At 46.6% G+C, this 19,046-nt stretch overlaps 2 protein-coding genes across 4 annotated transcripts in view; one reads left to right on the plus strand and one right to left on the minus strand.

The window, feature by feature from the left end:
* The first annotated feature begins 380 nt into the window (after positions 1 to 380).
* Positions 381 to 8,246, plus strand: LOC129837140 (zinc finger protein 574-like). The gene is made up of 8 exons (XM_055903054.1): positions 381 to 646; positions 2,973 to 3,556; positions 3,731 to 3,897; positions 4,037 to 4,132; positions 4,222 to 5,006; positions 5,190 to 5,325; positions 5,505 to 7,049; positions 7,163 to 8,246. The coding sequence occupies exons 2-8, from the start codon at positions 3,265 to 3,267 to the stop codon at positions 7,334 to 7,336; spliced, it is 3,195 nt and encodes a 1,064-aa protein (XP_055759029.1). The 5' UTR covers positions 381 to 646; positions 2,973 to 3,264; the 3' UTR covers positions 7,337 to 8,246.
* Positions 8,247 to 9,408: 1,162 nt separating this feature from the next.
* LOC129837139 (protein capicua homolog) overlaps positions 9,409 to 19,046 on the minus strand; it is a 79,499-nt gene continuing 69,861 nt past the window's right edge. For 2 of the 3 annotated variants that reach the window (XM_055903052.1, XM_055903050.1), the window contains exons 14-21: positions 18,388 to 18,578; positions 16,540 to 17,067; positions 16,117 to 16,439; positions 15,775 to 15,932; positions 14,226 to 14,377; positions 13,916 to 14,050; positions 12,943 to 13,119; positions 9,409 to 11,419 (exon numbers count right to left, since the gene is read on the minus strand). In XM_055903052.1, the coding sequence (XP_055759027.1) occupies positions 11,151 to 11,419; positions 12,943 to 13,119; positions 13,916 to 14,050; positions 14,226 to 14,377; positions 15,775 to 15,932; positions 16,117 to 16,439; positions 16,540 to 17,067; positions 18,388 to 18,578 (1,933 nt within the window). In that variant the 3' untranslated portion in view covers positions 9,409 to 11,150. The remainder of the gene's footprint in view (positions 11,420 to 12,942; positions 13,120 to 13,915; positions 14,051 to 14,225; positions 14,378 to 15,774; positions 15,933 to 16,116; positions 16,440 to 16,539; positions 17,068 to 18,387; positions 18,579 to 19,046) is intronic. The other variant, XM_055903053.1, reaches the window with a different exon arrangement.

Here is a 19,046-nt window from a genome sequence, read left to right on the forward strand (position 1 = left end):
GCCACTCGTCTTAATTCAGACAGCTAAGGAGTTGGAGTAGAGGTGTGTCAGCCTGTGGCAATTCAAGAACAAGTTATAGAAGTCATTTATTTTATTGTTGTTTCAGATTACAGGGTTAGCAAACACTGTACATATTATCATTATGGTGATATTAATATAGCATAACAATGATCCATTATTCAAAGTTTCCATGATTTTAAGTTTAAACAAATAGGATCAGATGAGTGCGGATTAAAAAATTCATAAAACAGGTCTAACGTAGATACAAAAACAAATTGCAAACCACACCGACATGGCGACAGTAAACTCCCACTACCGCAAATATACAGTACTTTTTGTGAAAATGCCCTATCAACCAAGCAAGGACCGCTTGATGACTGACAGGGAATGTATCCAATCATTGCCTGCCAAAGTCACAAGGCCAGAGCGAAAGGCAGCGAAGCGTGCCGACAACAGGGGAACGATCAGCGGACAAACGATGTTTTTCGTGCACCGAAATGTTTCTCTGCCAGAAGGTTCACGATTTTAAAGCGTACTGTTCAATCAGTGCATTATTCACTTAAAGACGGAACGGAGAGTGCATTGTTGCTTCTGCGGAGCTTTGTGACTACCTCACGAGGGATTGTCCAACGACAGTAGATGAGAGGTAAGATTCTTTGAACGGGAGGGGAAGGAAGGGCCTGTCGTGTCTACCGGAGACCTGCGGGGAAAAGTGGATAGCGCCGCCTGACGACCGCCTTGAGCCGGGGAGCCACAGTCAGGAGACAGCGGTGCCTCGGAAGAGGTCTCGGATATCCGAGAGAGCGCCGCCAACAGCTCGCCACATGAATGATAACACACAGGAAGCAATGTCGCAAGCTATCATGCTACACAGGATCAGTTATGCAGCACTGTGGCTTGTATAAACTAAATGTCATGAATTATATGCCATATTTGAGTAGAAAAAATGCATGTAATAATGTACATCCCTGTCAACTATTTCACATCCCGTTACCATTATCATTTGGCGCCTACTTGCAGTTAGCTTCTGCTGCTTGTGGCAGCTTCTGATTAGCGTGTAGCTATCAGCTCTATTTTCTATGACGATTTTATGGAACCATGCAATAGTTACAGGGCAATTCCATGGTAACAGAATTATGCTGAGACTCAGATTTTTCACTTTCAAATGTATGCTAAACAAAAAAACATTTACTGGAACAATGGTGTAGATGCGAATTTTTTTAACAGAATTACGGTAAATCTCTTTTAGTTATTGAACTACAGTAAGTGAAGTAACAGAATTACTGTAATGGAATTACATCATGGGTCCCTGATCTGTACAACACAGAAGTGCATAATTTATGGTTATGAATGTAATTTTTTTTATTGTGATTTATCCTGAATTGGTACACAAAGGTAGAAATATGCAATATCATCCTTTGCATATATGGGTATCATTCTATTATTCGAATGAGCTCCGCCCCCAAACAAGACCAAATTCGGTTGGTTCGAACCGGACCAAATCTGAACCAATAATAGATGTCCAAACTGGTGAAACATAGACATTACAGTAGAACACAATAGAGTACATTACTGTACTGAACTCTACTGTCCAAACTTGTGAAACATAGACGTCTATGATTGGTTCAAATTTGATCCGGTCACCAATCGTGGACGTCTGTGTTTGAGTCAAATCAAGTCCGTCCCCAAAAAGGATGTCTGTGGACGTTGACATTTCAACTATTTTTCAACGTCCATGGATGTCCGGTGAGCGGTGGGTGCGGATGCTGGTTACAGTAAATGGAAAGAGCTGGGGCTCATGGGTAGTGTCAGTTAGAGCCAGGAGAGGTTGTCCAGGCTGTTTTCACACTCTCGCTTTCAAACACAGACGTCCAGACAACAACAGAAAGAGACAAAACAGTTATGAGCTGAACATAACAGTATGCCAGTGGAAGGGAGGACATTATGATTTGATTTCCCATTGTCATCGATTCAATTGCTGTCATTTAAATTTTTTACCTTAATTTAACTAGGCAAGCCAGTTAAGAACAAATTCTTATTTTTAATGACCGCCTAGGAACAGTGGGTTAACTGCCTTGTTCAGGGGCAGAATGACAGATTTTTACCTTGTCAGCTTGGGGATTCAATCTTGCAACCTTTCGGTTACTAGTCCAACGCTCTAACCACTAGGCTACCTGCTGCCCCAATTAATTCCATTACTGTTTTTTCTGTAATTATGTTACTGATTTGGTAACAGAATTACGAGTTATAATCACTAAATAATTCATAAACCGTTCAAAACACAAACTAATTGGTAGGTCTACCTTGTTAGTTCTGTGAACTTTCAGTATCCTCTAGAAGATCTTAAAGATATGTGGTTTTTGGTAACGGGATTACAAGGCAGTGTTTAAGAATGCAAATCTTTTCTCCAAAACTAAATATAGGTTAAGTGTTGATAATAGTTGACCTAAATATTACTTCAACATTATTGTGTTTTGATGTATTTCTAATACCTTTTTTAAGGCTTATCTGGTAGATGTTTTCTAAGACATCTTTCCATCTGTTTGACCAGAAATCCAAGCAACTACTAGAAACCTTTATATATGACTTCATTTCCCCAAAATATAGACTCTTAGCTTTCATTTGACACCCATTTTGATATATTTTTTGTTATTCATTTTAATTGTATTTATTTAGCCGTTAGTTGACAGAGAACACATTCTCATTTACAGCAACGACCTGGGATTTGTTACAGGGGAGAAGAGGGGCGATGAGTGAGCCAATTGGAAGCCGGGGATGATTAGGTGGTCATGATTGTATGAGGGCCACATTGAGATGTTCCTATCAACATCACATGTTGGTGCTCATGGCTCCTTTTACATGGAAATGACCTACATCATTGTAAACTAAAATAATGTCTGTGGGCCATTTGGGGTTTGGGACAGGTGATACCAAATAGCTGACTGAGACTACTGTATTTTGCTTTTTTGCAGGCTCCCTCCCTGTTGTCCTGACATCACAGAACATCATAGTGAGATACCTGAGGAAAGAGGCTAGCTACTTTACTAATCATTGTTACTGGTTCAAGCCCTAAAACTCACAACACACTGTTTTCTCACTAACAGACATCAAAGTCTTCAGTTCAACCATCGAGGCATACTTGTATCAGGATCGTAACACAGAGATATAACTCAGACTCAGACCAGGACAGGATACTTTTTCTCATTCTTTGAATTGTGCTGACTAACACACACACGGCCCAACAAAAAACGCCTTTCAGTAGTCATGGATGACCAGCAGGAGGACCCAGAGGGCATGTACGACATGCAGCACCAGTACATGTGCAGCGAGTGCCACCAGCTCTTCAACACCCTAGAAGAAGTGCTGATGCACCAGCAGATCCACACAGGGCAGGAGGGAGAAGAGGGGGAGGCCATGGCCATCCAGGGCATCTCAGAGTACGGGGACAGCCAGTACCAGTGCCTGGAGTGTGGTGCCCTCATCAGAAACCCAGATGAACTGCTACTGCACCAGGAGCTGCACATGAGAGAGGCAGGGTTGGAGACAGAGGACCATGGTGAGAGGGGGAGGATAGAGGGGATGGTAGAGGACAGGAAAGGGTGGATATGTGTCTTGAAGAGGAGGGGGAGTGAAAGGTGGTGGTTTGTTTCAAGGATGAAAGGCAGAGGTTTGAATGTAGAGGGGCTAGATAGTGAGACTCACCTGCTGAACGCTGTGTTGTGTTCCCCAGAACTGTGTGAGGTGTTGGAGACAGACGAGGCAGGGACAGAGGGCCAGGTGTCGGGACCTGTCCAGTACCAGTGTCTAGACTGCCTGGCCCTGTTTGACTCTCCAGAGGTGTGGCTGGCCCACAGACAGACCCACAGCAAGAGCAGCACGCACAGTGCCACAGAGACTGTGAGTATTAAATACCAACACATTTCATCAGCAAACCCTTCATCAAAGGGCTTACAGGCTGGTGTTCTTTAGCGCAAAAGCAGACAGGCAGAATTAGGTGTTTCCTTTCTTTGCTCAAACTTCCTCCTCTCTCTCCCAGGAGTATGTGCTGCAGCCCGATGGTACTGTGACACCCTTGGTCAGTGTTCAGAACTTTGTCTTGAGTGAACAACAAGCTGGGGAGATCTTAGCACAGGTACTGTACACACTTCATGTAAAAAAGCTTTTTAAAACCAGTAACCAGTTATTCTCACTCAAACATGATCATGTCTGTGCCCCCCTCAGGTCTTGGCCCAACAACAGCATCAGTCTGCCCCCCAGCCCTCGACCCCCTCCCGGGCCACCTTCCTACCCCCCGTCTCCCCCCTTCCCGGCTCGGCCACCATGCGTCTCCAGATCTGCAGTGCCCAAGCCCTGGCCGATGGCTCCAGTACCCCCGGCCTACGGCGCGCCAAGCTGCTGCCCCCTCTGCTCACTCCTCTAGGGGTGGGCTCGGTAGGAAAGCTGGGGGTCCCAGAGAACGGCCTCCAGAGACTAGAGGTGGCACTGTCTGCTGTCCGGGAGGAGAAACAGCAGCAGGGGGAGGTGGTGATCTTCCACCCCTATGAGTGCTCCGAGTGTGCCCTCCTCTTCCAGACCCCAGAGGACTTCCTGCAACACCAGGGGGAGCACTTCCTGGCCCAGGAGAAGGAGAGCGGCGAGGACGGTGTGATGATGGGATACGAGGAGGACAGAGGGGGGGAGGAGGAGAGAGGGGAGGAGAATGGGGGGAGGGTGGCAGAGGAGAGGGGGAAGGGAACAGGGAGACGCGCCCTGGCTAAAAGATCGAGAAACACACCCCTATGCCTGCAGTGCAGCCAATGCCAGCGTACCTTCACATCAGCCAATCGGCTGGCAGCACACAGGCGCGTGCACGAGCATGGCACATACGAGTGCCGGGAGTGCGACAAGGTGTTTAAGAAGGCGATGTCACTGCAGACACACATGCGCTCTCACTCCGGGGAGGCTCGGTATCTGTGTGTGGACTGTGGTCACGGCTTCAACACCGAGATGACCCTTATCATACACAGGTAGGTGCCTGACCAGACATCATGTTCTCATCATAAACCATCACAATCCCAAATGTTTTCCTGTCTATTGCTTTTTGAATGCTGTTTTGTATTGAATGCTCTGAGACAAATCTTCTCTTTTTATATCTGCCCCTCCCTACTTCTTTCTTCATCCCTCACGTCATCCCTCGCTCTGTCCTGTAGGAAGTCTCACACAGCAGAGCCGCTCCATAGGTGTGAACACTGTGCCAAGACCTTCACCAATATGACCAAGTTCCTGTACCACCGTAGAACACACACCACCAAAACAGCCACCACTACACCTACCCCTGTCGTCCTGGTAACCACGTTTTCTTTTTAAAAATGGTAATATTGTTCTTATAGTTCCAAATTCTAACTTGAGAAATGTTTTGTGCAAATCATCAATGAGAAATGTGTGCAAATGTTTTGTTTCTCTAGTTAAATTCAGTCCCATACTGGTCACTGTATGAGCATGTGTTTTGACGATGTCCTGTGCAGGTCCCAGCGGCCCCCAGGAGGATGTCCCTGTCAGCCCTGTCCATCCTTCAGAGAGCCCGGGCTCTGAGGGAGAGGGGTGAAGGCAGCCCCATGGAGACGGAGGGGGACGAGGAGAACCTAATGGCCCCCCTTACCGAGGCTGAGATGGAGATAGGCGAGTCGGGGGAGGACACTGCCTCCAGCTCTCTGAGCAGGGCAGAGGGAGGAAAGGAGAATGGGGTGGATGTGGAGAAGGCACCAGGGGGCAGTGGAGAGTCCCAACCGGGAGAACATACTGCTGATCCTGGTTCCTCTACTGACCCTAACCTCGCTGGTCCCCGGGGTGCGTTCCCCTGCCCCTCCTGCCCTCACGCTTTCCCCTCCCTGCTCCGCCTGGTCAAACACCGCCATACGTCCCACATCTCCGAGCGACACTTCAAGTGCTCCGTGTGCACCAAGACCTTCAAGAAGCAGATGCACCTACGCAACCACCTGCGCATACACACCGGCGAGCGGCCCTTCCAGTGCTCAGACTGCGGAAAGACCTTCTCGTCTCTGGCCAACCTGTCTCGCCACAACCTCACCCACTCTGGCGTGCGCCCCTACCGCTGCGACATCTGCCACCGGACATTCACCCAGTCATCCAACCTCCGGCAGCACCGCCTACTCCATGCCAACCTCCCTCCCTGGCCCTGCCCGGACTGCCCCGCAACCTTCGTACGGCCGGCCAAGCTAGCCGCCCACCGCTACACTGTTCACCTGGGGGCCCCGGCCCCGTTCTCCTGCCCTCACTGCCAGGCTGGCTTCCCGCACAGGGGGAAGAGAAACCGCCACTGTCAGGAGGTCCACCCCACTGAGGCCCAGGCAGACAGAGAGGGAGGGTTAGAGAGCCAGCCCCAAGTGTGCCCTGACAGGGAGCCCCACTCAGAGCCCTCCACCTCAGAAGACACAGGGACCACCAGCATCATGAGAGGGGGCCTGGACTGCACTGTGTGTGGGAAGAAGCTCAACTCTGCAGCCAACTGGCGTCTGCATCAGCTGAGCCACGGCCTGGTTCCTGGTCGGTCCTGTGGTGGTGCAGTGGCCAGGGGTAAATCCCACCAGTGCCTAACCTGTGGTAAGCTGTTTGTCTCCTCCTCTGGCGTGACCTTGCATCAGCGCATCCACACAGGAGAGCGCCCCTTCCCCTGCAACCTGTGTGGCAAGCGTTTCCGGCAGAACACGCACCTGCGAGAGCACCTGCGCACGCACACAGGGGAGCGGCCGTTCCGCTGCGAAATATGTGACAAGGGCTTTGTCCAGAGCATGCACCTGGCGGAGCACCGGCGTACGCACACGGGGGAGCGCCCCCACGCCTGTCTGGTGTGTGGCAAGGCCTTCAAGTCCTTCTCCAATCTGCGGAACCACAGGAAGACCCACGCACGCCAGCAGAGGCAGGAGGAGGCGGCTGCAGCACAGGTTGCCATGGAGACCAGCACCGCCGTGGCGCTAGTGGAGGCATCCCAGGTGGAACTGGCCAATGGGCAGCCTCAGCTGATCCACATACAGACGTCAACCCTACAGCAGGTGAGGGCGGGGTCTGTGTGCAGCCTCTGAGGGTGTTAGTCTGTAAAATTGAGAAAATATGTTGTTCGAATGTTTTCTCTCATCCTCCATACAATGCTTCCTTTCCTATCCAGACCCAGGGTACTCCCACCATCATGTGTAATGAGTTTGGGGAGACCATCGCCATCATAGAGACCAGTGAGGGAGGAACCCTTCCCCTGGCTGAGGCTATAGAGATCTACCACACAGCCCTGGAGAACAGTCTGGGGATGGACTCCATTGCTGTAGACAGTCTACAGCTCATCTAACAGTCTGGGGATGGACTCCATCTCTGTAGACAGTCTACAGCTCATCTAACAGTCTGGGGATGGACTCCATCTCTGTAGACAGCCTACAGCTCATCTAACAGTCTGGGGATGGACTCCATCTCTGTAGACAGTCTACAGCTCATCTAACAGTCTGGGGATGGACTCCATCACTGTAGACAGCCTACAGCTCATCTAACAGTCTGGGGATGGACTCCATCTCTGTAGACAGTCTACAGCTCATCTAAAGGCCAGACAGAGACAACTCAGAACCATGACCGGACCCTCACAGAACCCTCACACGACTATCTAGATACTCTGAGGGTCAAAGAGACACGACTCAGAACTATCACAGACCTGTCATAGAACCATCAAACAAGCCTCACAGAGTTATCTACAGCTACTGAGAGCCAGTGAGAGGCTCAACTATCGGAGAACCATGACAGAACTACCTGTGTGGGCTGAGGGACTGTACTGACTTGACTGGCAGAGAGCATGTTTTACTGACTCTTATCCTATTGGGGTGAATGTATGGGCAGCAGTAGAAGATTAAACTGTGATCTAGTGAACTCCTGGAGTGTAGGAACACTGGTCTGGTTGTCATTGTTGAGTATAAAAACGATTGTCTACAATTGCAGCAGGCAGGACAACAATAGGTTCATTCACTCCTACAGACCAAATGTGCTATGATCTCATGTTCAGAAAGACAGGGCAAAGCCAGTCAGTGGTGGCGGAGAGGTAGTTGTGACGGATGTGAATCAAGGGCCATTTCCTGTGTTTGTCATGTTCTTGACTGCCCATGGATGTTCATTCAGTGCTTGTCTGTAATATGTGATTTTTACTTTGAAAACAATGACTGTTCCTCCTTTTGCTGTAAACAGATAAATGAATGATTAAATGATATTTGATAATATGCTATGCCTGTTTTGTTATTGTGTCTTGATACTGGAACCCATTCTCCCTCCTTTTGAAGAACGGATCAAGCCCAGGGAAAATTAACATAAGGGCAAGCATACACACTTTTTATTGTTTTATGTGCAGTATTCTCCTCAATACATGTCTCTAAGAAATGTATGTCCTTGCATTCTCCCCAATGACTAAACCGTTTTTTATATACACTGCTCAAAAAAAAAGGGAACACAATGTAACTCCAAGTCAATCACACTTCTGTGAAATCAAACTGTCCACTTAGGAAGCAACACTGATTGACAATCCATTTCACATGCTGTTGTGCAAGTGGAATAGACAAAAGGTGGAAATTATAGGCAATTAGCAAGACACCCCCAAAAAAGGAGTGATTCTGCAGGTGGTGACCACAGACCACTTCTCAGTTCCTATGCTTCCTGGCTGATGTTTTGGTCACTTTTGAATGCTGGCGGTGCTCTCACTCTCGTGGTAGCATGAGACGAAGTCTACAACCCACACAAGTGGCTCAGGTAGTGCAGTTCATCGAGGATGGCACATCAATGCGAGCTGTGGCAAAAAGGTTTGCTGTGTCTGTCAGCGTAGGTTCCAGAGCATGGAGGCGCTACCAGGAGACAGGCCAGTACATCAGGAGATGTGGAGGAGGCCGTAGGAGGGCAACAACCCAGCAGCAGGACCGCTACCTCCGCCTTTGTGCAAGGAGGAGCACTACCAGAGCCCTGCAAAATGACCTCCAGCAGGCCACAGACTTTTATTGTCCCCGGCTCAAGCTGCACCTGTGTAATGATCATGGTGTTTAATCAGCTTTTTGATATGCCACACCTGTCAGGGAGATGGATTATCTTGGCAGAGGGGAAATGTAAACAAATTTGTGCACAAAATGAGATTAATCTAAGCTTTTTGTGCATATGGAACATTTCTGAGATCTTTTATTTCAGCTCATGTAACAAACACTTTACATGTTGCATTTATATTTTTGTTCAGTGTAGTTGGACAATAATAACTAATCAATAACTAATGGTTCAGCTGAGTGGTACATTCAAAACTAGTGAAAAAAGTTAACTTGAACATCTATACTGAGAGATAGATACTTAAATTATTCATAAATGTATATATTGCATACTGTATCAGTAAAACAAGGAGTAAAGAAATGTTAATATTCATATTTATTATTCATTTGTACATTTTTGGAGTTTCACCTTGTGTAATGGCGTCTTTTAAAAGTCAATACAAGTCAGTTGCACATTTTTCCTTATCAATATTATAGCGAGTCTCCTGACTCTACAGTAAATAATATGTACAACACAACCAAGTCTTGCACAAAGACAACCAATATTATACCCTACCACTCTTTATACTGCCCTGCCCCCTCCAGGCTTATCTCCTCCCACCCCCAAAATAGCCTGGAGAGAACAGTAAGGGAGGATGAACGGAAGGAAAAGAGGGAGGAAGGAGGAAGCTATAGAATCAAACTTACTAGCAGAGGAGTGAGAGAGAGCGGTATACAGGGTTGTCCAAAAACATACTTATTACACTTAAATGATTACAAATATTTGTCACCCCAGGTCCTTGCTGGGGCGAAGTGAGGGTGTTGAAAGGGAAGACAAAGAGAGGGAAAGAGGCACAGGTGAGGACCATCTCACACGTCCCATCCCCCTCAAATAAGAAAACAGGTTGAGAGAGACAATCTAATGGCATTGATACCAGCCTGTAGCAAGGATGAGGTCCACTATAACAATGAGGAGTAATATTAGTAACAGTAATACAATAACATAATGAACTGCAATGTTACATGTGTTTGATAAAAACAGACAAGTTTGTTGTCTTTAAAAAAAGAAGTTAGATAATAAAACACGCTTGGCATTAGAAGTAATAGGCATGTCAGCCTGACGTCCTCTGGGTTCTCAACTAAAGTCTACAAATACATAAAACATGGTTGCATTGACCGAGTGAGAAATGTAGAGCCATGATGTGCCCATTGACTCATTCTCCCCGCCTCCTTCCCTCATGGCGAGCGAATCAGACTAGCAGGAACGCTTGGTGCATCTTTACTGGCATCTTCTGTAGCCAATCATGGGAAGTGAGGGCGAGGTCCTAAACTCTCTCCAGTCCCCCTCACAGACCTGTTCTGAAGGTATGCTTTTATGATTCAAAGTAGAAAAAAAATCTAACAATAAAACAAGGATCCTTCTGATCCCTCCAGGGTAGTGCGGGCTCTCCATCCAAAGGCATCATCTCAAGCCAGTGGGGACCCAGCCCCCTAATGTCCAGCAGAAACAAATGAGCCAATGGGAGACTTAAGAGCCAGACCCTCTTCTCCAGCCAATTAACTGATCTTGTGTCCCAAGCCCTCCATTTTTAAAAACAACAAAGTGAGTCCTGTTAGAGTCAGATAAATGACCTTCAAACAGTCCCACTACGTGATATGCTATTCAGTCTGAAAGATGGGCCCTGCTCCAAGGCAATGGGTAACAGCTGGAGAGTTGTTATTGTATAGTCTATAGTCCACTGGCATCAATGGAAGCTTACAAGGATAATATTAATACTAGTAACAAAGTGCTAATTCAAGTGTGGGTATTGGAGTTTGGGTTCATCAGCTAGCTGTCTGTCATTTTAAATGTAATTTTTTTGGGAGAGGGGGAATTACAATTATTATTTTTTAAATCCCCTTTTAAGTTTTAAACAATTTCACTTCTTGACACATTTTGCAGACACACATCCTCTTTCTTTGTCTCTTCCACTTGTTCTTTCTGGCCTGGCGAGAGCGAGAGACAGAGAGAGAGGTCCAGATACACCGAGAGGCAGAGGGGTGTAGCTTCAACAAAATTAAGAAGAGGCGGGATTTGGGGAACTGGTCCATCGCTGATTGGTCAATCCAGCCTGTTGGCATCCTTCATCTAGAAGACTCCTGCGAATCCCTCAGCTCCTCTGGACTACCCTCCCTCTCTTGATCCGCCTCCTCTCCCAATGGCTCCGCCCCTCCTCCTGTCCCTTCCCCTGATTGGGTGCCAGACGGTCCGGGGAGCGAGGAGGCCTCGTTGGTCTCAGAGGGGACGGCAGTCTGCATGATCTTCTGTCGGACCTCCCTGATCTTCAGCTGCAGACACACCTTGGTGGGGAAGATGTCTGAGTAGCGTGCCTGGAAGGCTGCCGTGGCCTGGGCTGGAGAGCGGACAGGAGAAGGAGGAAGAGAGAGAGGAAGTGATGATTATTGTTGTTTGACTAGGAATGTAGAAAAAACACATTTTGCTGGGTGGGGAGCACTTTGTGTGTGCACATGTGTACACTCTGTAAATGAGAGTGAGAGTAGGCCTATGTACAATACCAGTCAAAAGTTTGGACACACCTACTCATTACAGGGTTTTTATTTATTTTTACTATTTTCTACATTGTAGAGTAGTGAAGACATCAAAACTATGAAATAACACATATGGAATCATGCAGTAACCAAAAATGTGTAGGGGTGGTATACAGAAGATTTGGTAAAAAATATTTGGTAAAAGTCCATATTATGGCAAGAACAGCTCAAATAAGCAAAGAGAAACGACAGTCCATCATTACTTTAGAACATGAAGGTCAGTCAATCTGGAACATTTCAAGAACTTTGTGCAGTCGCAAAAACCAACAAGCTCTATGATGAAACTGGCTCTCATGAGGACCGCCACAGGAAAGGAAGACCCAGAGTTACCTCTGCTGCAGAAGATAAGTTCATTAGAGTTACCAGCATCAGAAATTGCAGCCCAAATAAATGCTTCAGAGAGTTCAAGTAACAGACACATCTCAACATCAACTGTTCAGAGGAGACTGCGTGAATCAGGCCTTCATGGTCTAATTGCTGCAAAGAAACCACAACTAAAAGGACACCAATAAGAAGAGACTTGATTGGGCCAAGAAACACGAGCAATTAGACCAGAGGAAATCTGTCCTTTGGTCTGATGAGTTCAAATTTGAGGTTTTTGGTTCCAACCGCTGTGTCTTTGTGAGACACAGAGTAGGTGAACGGATGATCTCCTCATGTATGGTTCCCACCATGAAGCATGGAGGAGGTTTGATGGTGCGTTGCTGGTGACACTGGCAGTGATTTATTTAGAATTCAAGGCATTCACACTTAACCAGCATGGCTACCACAGCATTCTGCAGCGATACGCCATCCAATCTGGTTAGCAATTAGTGGGACTATCATTTGTTTTTCAACAGGACAATAACCCAACACACCTCCAGGCTGTATAAGGGCTATATGAACAAGAAGGAGAGTGATTGAGTGCTGCATCAGATGACCTGGCCTCCACAATCACCTGACTTCAACCCAATTGAGATGGTTTGGGATGAATTGGATAGCAGATTGAAGGAAAAGCAGCTAACAAGTGCTCAGCATATGTGGGAGCTCCTTCAAGACTGTTGGAAAAGCATTCCAGGTGAAGCTGGTTGAGAGAATGTCAAAAGTGTGCAAAGCTGTCATCAATGCAAAGGGTTTCTATTTGAAGTATCTATTTTGAATTGTTTAACACTTTTTTGGTTACTACTTGATTCCATACGTGTTATTTCATAGTTTTGATGTCTTCACTATTATTCTACAATGTAGAAAATAGTAAAAATAAGAAAAACCCTTGAATGAGTAGGTATATCCAAACCTTTGACTGGTACTGTATATAAAAATCTATATGTAAGCGTGTGTCTGTACTGACCTGAGGGGAAGAAGCCATGCTCCTGGAAGAGCTGCATGACGAGGGCTCGTCTCTGGTCCAGGGTGCGTCTCAGAGAGGAGTAGGGCACCTTGTCAAACTCCAGCTCCCCCAGGATGTCCTCTCCGTCAGCACCTGTCCCTGTCCCGGACCCTGGAGGGGGACACACAGACGGGGGGGCTGACAGACACACACACGGGTTAGTATTTTATATAAAACATTTGTGTAAACATGGAACATATATTTAGGATTTGGGAGAGCAGTTTTAGCAGTTAATTATACAGTGCATTTGGAAAGTATTCAGAGCCCTTGACTTTTTCCAGTTGTTACATTAGTCTTATTCTAAAATTGATTACCTCCCTGACCAAGGGCCTTCTCCCCCGATTGCTCAGTTTGGCTGTGCGGCCAGCTCTAGGAAGAGTCTTGGTGGTTCTAAACTTCTTCCATTTAAGAATGATGGAGGCCACTGTCTTCTTGGGGACCTTCAATGCTGCAGACATTTTTTGGTACCCTACCCCAGATCTGTGCCTTGACACAATCCTGTCTCTGATCTCTAAGGACAACTCCTTCGACCTCATGGCTTGGTTTTTGCTCGGACATGCACTGTCAACTGTGGGACCTTATATAGACAGGTGTGTGCCTTTCCAAATCATATCCAATCATTTTCAATTTACCACAGGCGGACTCCAATGTAGTTGAAGAAACATCTCAAGGATGATCAATGGAAACAGGATGCACCTCAAAGCAAACAGTCTGAAAACTCATGTAAATACAAATCTGAAAACCTGTTTTCGCCTTGTCATTCTGAGGTATTGTGTGTAGATTGCTGATTTTTTTTATTATACATTTCATACATTTTAGAATAAAGCTGCAACGTAACAAAATGTGGAAAAAGTCAAGGGGTCTGAATACTTTCCGAAGGCACTGTACATGAATAAACCTTACAATGAGGGTGTGAGCGTGTCTGTGTTACTACCTGGTCGATCGAAGGTGAAGACATCTCCCTCACACTTGGCGGCGCTCTTGGGTGTGCTGGGCTCCGAGCTGCAGCTGGAGCGCCTTCTGCTCTTCCTCTTAGGAGACACGGGGTCCTCTGTTGACGAGTCCAGGTCTGGACAGAAGAGGGGATGAGATATATATATATATATATATATATATAGACGATCAGTAGATGCCTCTACTTCAGTGGGGCACATCGTAGCAAAATGTTTTGCAACAGAAAATGTAAATCTCAGTTGTCTGTCTCCCTCTTTCCTTCAGTCCTCTCTACCTCCTTTCTCTCCTACCTGTGGAGTTCTTCCTCTTGCGGCGGTAGCTGCCCAGTATGGCGCGGGGGGAGGTGGCCAGGCTCTGCAGGGTGGGGGAGGGCAGCACTTCCTCTGGCCTGAACTCTGGTAGCTGAGCAAAACGCTCCTCAAAATACACCCCCGACAACACCCTGGGAGAAAGAGGGGGATGGAGGGAGAGAAAGGAGAGAAACACAGGAGTAAGGTACCTGAACCCTTTGAAGTGTCAGGATGACTCAGGGATACTCACTAACAAACATATTTTATAAATGGATAAATGGTGTGACTATACTCAGGGATACTCACTAACAAACATATTTTATAAATGGATAAATGGTGTGACTATACTCAGGGATACTCACTAACAAACATATTTTATAAATGGATAAATGGCGTGACTATACTCAGGGATACTCACTAACAAAAATATTTTATAAATGGATAAATGGTGTGACTATACTCAGGGATACTCACTAACAAACATATTTATAAATGGAGTGACTATACTCAGGGATACTCACTAACAAACATATTTTATAAATGGATAAATGGTGTGACTATACTCAGGGATACTCACTAACAAACATATTTTATAAATGGATAAATGGCGTGACTATACTCAGGGATACTCACTAACAAACATATTTTATAAATGGATAAATGGTGTGACTATACTCAGGGATACTCACTAACAAACATATTTTATAAATGGATAAATGGTGTGACTATACTCAGGGATACTCACTAACAAACATATTTATAAATGGAGTGACTATACTCAGGGATACTCACTAACAAACATATTTATAAATGGAGTGACTATACTCAGGGATACTCACTAACAAACATATTTTATAAATTGATAGATGGCATGTCTTTACTCAGGGATACTCACTAACAAACATATTTTATAAATGGATAAATGGTGTGACTATACTCAGGGATACTCACTAACAAACATATTTTATAAATGGATAAATGGCGTGACTATACTCAGGGATACTCACTAACAAACATATTTTATAAATAGATAAATGGTGTGTGTATACTCAGGGATACTCACTAACAAACATATTTTATAAATGGATAAATGGTGTGACTATACTCAGGGATACTCACTAACAAACATATTTTATAAATGGATAAATGGAGTGACTATACTCAGGGATACTCACTAACAAACATATTTTATAAATGGATAAATGGTGTGACTATACTCAGGGATACTCACTAACAAACATATTTTATAAATTGATAGATGGCATGTCTATACTCAGGGATACTCACTAACAAACATATTTATAAATGGAGTGACTATACTCAGGGATACTCACTAACAAACATATTTATAAATGGAGTGACTATACTCAGGGATACTCACTAACAAACATATTTTATAAATGGATAAATGGTGTGACTATACTCAGGGATACTCACTAACAAACATATTTTATAAATTGATAGATGGCATGTCTATACTCAGTGATACTCACTAACAAACATGTTTTATAAATTGATAGATGGTGTGTCTATACTCAGGGTAACTCACTTGTCCACAGAGTCAAAGGTCCTTTTGAGTGGCGGGGGGCGGGCCTTCACCTTTTTGGGAGGAGGGGCATCTTTGTCGCTCTGGGGAGGTGGCAGGGCAGGGTCTGTACCCAAAGGAGGAGGCAGGGGTGAGGAGGGGACGGAGTCCTTCCACCCAGACTGTATGGGGCAGAGAGGAGAACAAGTTTAATTAGACAGTATGCTGGGAGGGTTTAGTTTTGGGACACAGGGTGTAAAATCAGAAATGTATGTTATTTTCTATGAATGTGATCTAATTTGCATTCTGATTATTGAGAAGAAAAAACAAAACAATCCATCAGGTCAATCTCTCCATCTCTCTCACCTCCTTGTTGCTGGCCTCTGTGCTGCGTGTGTCAGTATTGTCCCCAGGGCCGTGTCCCTCAGGGGGTCTTTCAGAGGGGGGCTCCTCAGCTGTGTGTGTGTGTTGGGAGGGGGACGCCGACTCCCCAGGATGCTCCAGCTCAAAGGAAAAATGACTGTTTGCTCCAGTGCTCTCTCTTTCCCTCTCTCGGTTCTTCTCCCTCTCCTTTCCTCGGCCTCCTCCCTCGTAGCTGCCCACCGGGATGTTGGCAACAGTGGCTTTGATTTTCTGAGGGGTCCTCACCGGGAGCTGGGGGAGTTTAGGGGTGCCTGGTGCACTGCCTGCTGAAATAATATATATATATTTTTATGTTACCTCATATACTTGCATTTGTTAAGCATTAGATCTTTGTTTGAAAAAACAAGGCGGGCGCCTTAGACTTACTGGAAGTGTGAGAGGGCAGGGGGGGGCTGCAGGGCCGCAGTGACAATGAGGAGCCACTTGGGGGCGCCACTAAGCTGCTGCTCTTATTGAAGGTCTGGGCTTGCCTCTCCGTCTGTCTGTCCGCCTGTGTGAGGGTTGGCCTGTCCGTCTGTCCGTACATCTGTAGCTCAGACTGCGTCTGCGCTTGTCTGTCTGCCGCTTTCTCTGACTGAGAGTGAGACGTTCTGTCCGTGGGTCTCTCCCCCGCTTGCCTGTCTGTTTGTCTGTCCGACTGGAGCTGGATGTGAGTGTGTGTGGTGGGGGCGAATGTGTGTTTGGGCAGGATGTGAGTGGACAGACTGGAGGAGCTGGAGACTGTGTACACCATGTTGGGTGGCACGGCTGACATGGAGACCACCCCGGTTGCCATGGTGACGCTGGTAGGGGGGTAGATGGCGGTGATTATCTGTCCCCCTGAAGCAGAGGCTGGGCCAGAAGGGAGGGAGGGGCCGGTAGGGGACTGGACTGGGGCCTGAAGGGGAGGCTGACCTGGAGAGAGAGAGAAAGAGTTAACACCATTCAATGGCTAAGGCGTACAGCCAGAGCATACAGCCAGTGACGGCCAGAGCGTACAGCCAGAGCATACAGCCAGTGACGGCCAGAGGGTACAGCCAGAGCGTACAGCCAGAGCGTACAGCCAGTGACGGCCAGAGCGTACAGCCAGAGCGTACAGCCAGAGCGTACAGCCAGTGACGGCCAGAGCGTACAGCCAGAGCGTACAGCCAGAGCGTACAGCCAGTGACGGCCAGAGCGTACAGCCAGAGCGTACAGCCAGAGCGTACAGCCAGTGACGGCCAGAGCGTACAGCCAGAGCGTACAGCCAGAGCGTACAGCCAGAGCGTACAGCCAGAGCGTACAGCCAGAGCGTACAGCCAGAGCGTACAGCCAGAGTATGATAACCTGTTTCCTCTAAACTAAAGGTTTTGCTCCTGTTCTCAAAACTGAGGGGAGTTTTCTTGTTGCTACTGTTGCAGTTCACAGTGAACTTAAAAGTGCAATATAGTTAAGTTTGAATGTCACATGCACAAGTACAGTGAAATGCATTTCTTGCCAGCTCTAACCCCCAAACTGCAGTAATCAATAACAATGTAATACTAAAAATAACAAGGTAGAACTGAAACACACCAGATAGAAAAATAAGAAAAACACGATAAAGAAAGCAAGCAAAATTGGGTTGGAGCTTGCAAAACGGCAGCCATCCAGTATGGGGCCATCTTATTCTAGATGTCCTTCAAGTGGATGCACTGACCTGTAGAGCCCTGCACGGGCATGCATTTTATGCCTGAACCCTACCCAGGCCTGATTGCTTCTGGCAAATTTAAAGCCCGGCCCGAAACCTGAAATAACTTCCTCCATTAATAAACCCATTAGCTGCTCCTCTCAGTCTGTCCCTCGCTCCATAAGCGCTGGTCACTTTGCATGCACTCTGCTCATGGAGGCTCTGGGTCTGTGAGTATCCATAGTAACGGCTTTGCCTGGGCTGCTCTGCTCAAATGACGAGACACGAGAGACTCTATACTACCACAAAACTCAAGGAACATTCTTATTTTCTGTTAAATAATCTGTCCTGCTTTATATTGGACGAGGTTGAAGCATTTTTGACACCATGTTATGATCTTCGTCAGACATGACTGTACTTTGGAGCAGAGCACAAGCAAATGGCTCAGCTACAAAATTTTAGTGATCAATTTAGTTATACAGGAGTCCTGCCCGTACCCTAGTTACTGATGAAAAAACAGGCCCTACCCGGCCCTAACCTGATGTATAATGTCGGGGCCCATCGGGCTCGGGTAGCAGAGCTCTACTGACCTGTGATGAGGGGTTGGACTAGGTTCTGTCCAGGGGGGGCTATGGCTGTAAAGCCCAGCGTTGCTAGGGGCGATGGAACATATGCAGATTCAGGGGTGGGCTGGGCCTGCTGAGGGGAGGAGGAGCCTGTTGTTGAGGAGACCAGAGGCAGAGGAGAGGGGACTCCTGGCGTGGACTGGACATAGGTGATCCTGTGAGAGAGGAAAGAGAGGAGAGGAAAGAGAGGAGAGGAAAGACAGAGAGAGAGAGGGGAGAGGAAAGAGAGAGAGAGGAGAGAGAGGGGAGAGAAGAGAGAGAGGGGAGAAAAAAGAGAGAGGGGAGAGAAAAGAAAGAGGGGAGAGAAAAGAAAGAGGGGAGAGAAAAGAAAGAGGGGAGAGAAAAGAAAGAGGGGAGAGGGAAAAAAAAGAGAGGAGAAGAAAGAGAGGAGAGAGAGAAAGGAGAGGAAAGAGAGAGAAAAGAGAGAGTAGAGAGAAAAGAGAAAAGAGAGAGTAGAGAGAAAAGAGAGAGGAAAAAGAAAGAGGAAAAAGAAAGAGAGAGGAGAGAGAGAGAGGAGAGAGAGAGAGGAGAGAAAAGAGGAGAGAAAAGAGGAGAGAAAAGAGGAGAGAAAAGAGGAGAGAAAAGAGGAGAGAAAAGAGGAGAGAAAAGAGGAGAGAAAAGAG

The sequence above is a fragment of the Salvelinus fontinalis genome, chromosome 38 (assembly GCF_029448725.1).
Source record: "Salvelinus fontinalis isolate EN_2023a chromosome 38, ASM2944872v1, whole genome shotgun sequence".
In the NCBI taxonomy this organism is placed as follows: Eukaryota; Metazoa; Chordata; class Actinopteri; order Salmoniformes; family Salmonidae; genus Salvelinus; species Salvelinus fontinalis.